The sequence below is a fragment of the Apaloderma vittatum genome, unplaced genomic scaffold (assembly GCF_000703405.1).
Source record: "Apaloderma vittatum isolate BGI_N311 unplaced genomic scaffold, ASM70340v1 scaffold11617, whole genome shotgun sequence".
Taxonomy (NCBI): Eukaryota; Metazoa; Chordata; class Aves; order Trogoniformes; family Trogonidae; genus Apaloderma; species Apaloderma vittatum.
The window spans coordinates 97148-102060 of record NW_009727922.1 but is presented as its reverse complement, the minus strand read 5'-3'; the positions used below and the strand labels follow the sequence as shown (position 1 = coordinate 102060).

Here is a 4913-nt window from a genome sequence, read left to right as displayed (position 1 = left end):
GTAGGGAAGAGAAAATATAGATAAAATCCACAGGAAAAATATGAATCATGAACTACCAATTACAATGGAAACTATTTCAGCTGGGAAGACTCCAAGATGAAGAAAACTACGTAGCTTTGCTGGCATTTGGCTGGGATTTTTTTTTCTTGTACGTTCTTGGATTCTGGACTTGATTTTGACCTAGTAATACCACTCCGACGTTCTCATCATTCTTCAAAACAAACAAACAAAGCCCCCAAACCCTTTACTCCTTCCTGCAAGAGCAAACGAGTCTGAGTTTTTGCACTGTGAATCAGAAGAGCTCGATTCAAAAAAGTGACATTAATATGCTGCAGCCCATGGGACATTTTAACAGCAGCTTTGAGAACGTGAGATTCCTCCCGAATCTCAATACTACACACAAGAAAGGAGAATCTCCCTCTGACATAACCGTAAAAGCCAAATTCTATTGTTCCTCAATGTACTGTTTGGGCCAATAACAGAGTCTGAGAAAGAGCACTCAAACACAGTTTCCTAAATGAGGAAGATCAGCCTGCGGAGGGACGGAGGCGGCCCTTTTCTATTTCACTTGGACAACTGCCTAGCTGCTTTTTCAAGTGTTAGATGCAATTAGGATATTACTGTTGACAGACTAACATCCAAGAAGAAATGGCAATTCATTCAAATAAAAATATAATACTCTTTCATTCACAACTAATATTTTTAAAAGCATTTCTGGAAAGAGAACATTTCAACTTTTCACTCAAACTTCATTTTTACTTTTGAAAATTCTCTGACAATCAGAAAAGATTACCTAATTTTCTTTTCTCTCTTTTTAATTTTTTTTTTTAGGCGTTTTCCTTAGATACTTAGTGCACAGTAGTTTCAACACCTGGTTTTCACACTTTTTTGGAATGGGAATGACCTTAAGTCCTAGAAACTCCACAAAACAGAGACAGACATATTTTACCCTTTAAAACTCAAAGTCATTCCATGCTCAACTGATTTTTAGCTTAAAAAATACGTCAATCAAGACCTAGGAAATGTTTTCACACTATTGCATCTCTCTCAAGCATATTCATGTTTTTAATACGTTGCTCACAAATAAATGGCGTAGGCTTCTTTATTTGTGCTAATTCTCAAATCAGGATCCCTTCTATCTCTTGAACGATATATTTCTTCTAATATCCAAGGCAAAGAGTAGAAAAGAGGCAGAACACTAATAATTGAAAGTTAAATGTGGAAACCAAGAAAATTCCACAAAGGCTCATTCCACTGAATTAAAGTTCTGTCAGGCTCAGCTCCTCATGCCCTGAATGCTCAGAGTCTCTGAGGTGGTCAGACAGATCAATTTTCCATTTTGCAGAAACCTGGAAGCCACTATTGCAAAAAGATATCGGTGGAACAACGCTCTTTTAAATGAGGAGTTGTCAGGATGACACGATCTGACTGCAGGTACCTTGCAACGAACAGAACAGCAACCTCCAGGGAATGCTGCCAGTGAGCAGTAAAGGGAATTAAGGGCTAGAGGCAACAGGAGGAGCCACGGTCTGTATACGGCAGCCTTGGAGCTTTAAAATGCTGATGGGCTTGACAATCATACTAGAAGCATACAGCTAAAAGGAATCACAGAATCATCAAATAGTTTGGGTTGGAAGGGGTCTTTAAACGTCACCTAGCCCAACCCCTCTGCAATGAGCAGGGACATGTTCAACTAGGTCAGGTTGCTCAGAGTCCCCATCCAGCCTGACCTTCAATGTTTCCAGGGATGGGGCACCTACCACCTCTTTGGGTGACCTTTTCCAGTGTTTCACCACCCTCAGTGTAAAAAATATCTTCCTTATATCTGCTCTAAATGTACCCTCTGTAAGTTAAAAGCCTTGTCCTGCTGCAACAGCTCCTGTTCCCATCTTTCTTATGAGCCTCCTTTAAGTACTGAAAGGCTACGATAAGGTCTCCCTGGAGCCTTCTCCTCTCCCTGGAGCCTTCTCTTCTCCCTGCTTAAGAGCCCCAATTTTCTCAGTCTGCCCCTGCCTCCTGCGGAACAACCCCCAAGACTCTCAGTCTGTCCTCATAGGAGAGGAGCTTCAGCCCTCTGATCATTTCAGGAGCTGCTTCCAGCAGCTTCTCGTCCTTCTTGTGCTGAGGATTCCGGAGCTGGACACAGCAGCCCAGTGGGGTCTCACCAGAGCAGGGCAGAGGGGCAGAATCACCTCCCTGACCTGCCGACCACGCTTCTTTTGATGCAGCTTTTGATGCTTTCTGGGCTGTGAACGCACATTGCTGGCTCATGTCCAGCCTTTCACCCACTGGTACCTTGCTGCTTTCGATCCCTTCATTCCCCAGCCTGTACCAATACTGGAGGTTGCCTTGACCCAGGTGCAAGACCTTGCACTTGACCTTGTTGAACTTGCTGAGGTTCATACAAGCCCACTTCTTGAGCTTTCTCAGCTCCCTCGGGATGGCATCCCGTCCCTCCGGCATGCCAGTCACACCACTCAGCTAGGTACCACCTGCAAATTCACTGAGGGTGCACTTGATCCCACTGTCAAAGATTTTAAACAGCACTGGTCCCAGTATAGACCCCTGAGGGACACCACTTGCCACCAGTCTCCATCTGGACACTGAGCCGTTGGCCACCACCCTCTGAATGTGACCATCCAACCCATTCCTCATCCACCAAAAACTCCACCCATCAAATCCTCATCTCCAATTTAGAGAGAAGGGTACGTCAAAGGCGTTACAGAACTCCAGACAGACAACATCCGTAGCTCTACCTCTGTGCAGTGATGTCATCACTCCACCACAGGCGGCCCCTAGGTTGGTCAGGCAGGACTTGCCCTTGGTGAAGACATGCTGGCTGTCTCGAATCACCTCCCTTTTTGAGTGAACATCTTTCAAAAAAACCCACTTTTTTTCAAGTCTCTACCTCCGCCATTTTTACTAGAACTTACCTCTGGGTACTTCAGTTTTAAAGTTTTATGCATTTCTCGAAAACGACTGTATCGCCTGAACACTGTCCATGTCTCATCCAGGACTGTTATCTGTATCAGGCAATGTAAAAAGGAGAAACAGAATCAAAACCACACAATAGACAACACTAAAACCCATGCAGTATACAAGGTTATCAGATTAAAATGGGCAATTTCTAGTTCCCTTAAGACCTCTGAGATCAAGTCATAGGCTGGACTTGATGATCTCAGAGGTCTTTTCCAGCCTCAACAATTCTGTGATTCTGTAAGCTTTTACAGGTTATTTGATTTTTCTTTCATTACACTGACAGAGCTGTATTTAATAAAGCACAGTGACTGCAAAGCAAAAAAACTGAGCACATTAATTTCTTATTCTGGAGTGGTTTGACAAGGCTGTAAACACACCAACGTATCCCCAGTTCCCAACCATTCCTTGCTGCAGCTGTGGTGTAGCTCTCAGCATTACAAAAAGTGGGTGTTCCATCAGTGAATGAGCAGCATTCAGCACAAGTCTAGTGTAGCCTCTCTGTATATTCATAGAAATGTATATTTTCATACACACAACACACAGATACTTAGATACATACAACAAACATACATTTCACAGACATAGATTTCATCACCATCTAGAATGGGATTCCAATTTGTAGGGTAAAAAATTATATATGCCAGCTTTCAGTACAGATACCCTTTAAAACACTCTGGGTCTGTGTCATCAATATGTTGATGAGCATCACTTATATACAGGAAGTTTCATTAAAATCAGTAAATTACTCCTGCGAATAAAGCACAGAGCAGCAGGAGTGAAAGGGGAGCGCAAGCCAACTCTACCATCAGTTATTAAAAAAAATCCTCACTGGATCGGTGAAATCAACAAAAATTTCAGGGAGAGAAAATATTTCACTGCCTGAAATTAGGTGAAATGAGAGAAATTCGTAAGCAGGCCATGAAAGTGCTGTGACTGCAGCCTTTGATTTTATGAAATCTTTCTGTAGCTCTGGTGATCTGAGCATACCAAGAAGCAATGCTGCAGGGAGAGAGCTGGAGAAAGGCAACTGGCATTGCCTAAAGCCAAAAAAATCGTTGCTTTTTTAACTTAACAGGCCTAAATCCGTCATATTATCACAGCCTACCGACGACTTCCAGCATGAAGATCAAAAATAAGCATTTTCATAAAACGCATTTCACAAATGGGCTTTTTAATCATATAGTGGCTCCTAAAATTAACAAGTAGTTCCCTCACTACTGAGCGTATCAGAAAGTGATGGAGGTTAAGAAAGTTGCAATGGAGCAGGATAACTGCGTAGGAGAAAAAGAAACCAGAGCAAGAAAGCCAGAGGGAACCAGCAACCAGGCACCCTCGTTGACAACTGCTACCTGATGCTCACAACAAACTCCTCTCTGGTCCACCCTTCCCCAGCCTCGTTGCCCTCGCTGCCGCATCCAGAACAAGGAAACCAGGGGAAGTGTTTCGGAAACAAAAAATTAGTGTGTGTCCTATGACGTAAGGAACCACGTTTTAATTTGGGGCTTTTTTTCCTCCTGTTTTTACTTCTGTTTCTAACTAAAAGGTGCCAGTAAACAAGTACAGCCATCTCCAGACTTGTCAAAAATATTAAAATGTAGGTTCTTGCAGCACATCTCCACAATGCAAATTCATTATTTCTGATAAAATTTCTCTTTCACATAACCCAGAAGCTTGACTGCTACTAAGATTCCTGCAGGATGGACTGTATCTCCCACAATATATTGGTAAAGGTGCCTCACTTTACAAATCAGGTGAATGGATTTAATATGCATAGGCATGTTTAACTAAAACCAGTAACTACTCAAGAATATGCGTGTTACACTCCCCTTGGTTAATTCACCATTTTATTCTGAATAATCACTTTAAATTGAAAGGCTTTGTGATTTTAATGTTCAAGTAAACATTGGAGTGCAATGGATAATCATGAAGAGATG

At 42.3% G+C, this 4913-nt stretch overlaps 1 protein-coding gene across 1 annotated transcript in view; it reads right to left on the bottom strand.

Moving 5' to 3' along the window:
- The window catches only part of KIF16B (kinesin family member 16B), a 125667-nt gene that overhangs the window by 38530 nt on the left and 82224 nt on the right, over positions 1-4913 (bottom strand). Inside the window, exon 24 of the mRNA XM_009873892.1 lies at positions 2934-3023. Within this exon, the coding sequence (XP_009872194.1) occupies positions 2934-3023 (90 nt within the window). The remainder of the gene's footprint in view (positions 1-2933; positions 3024-4913) is intronic.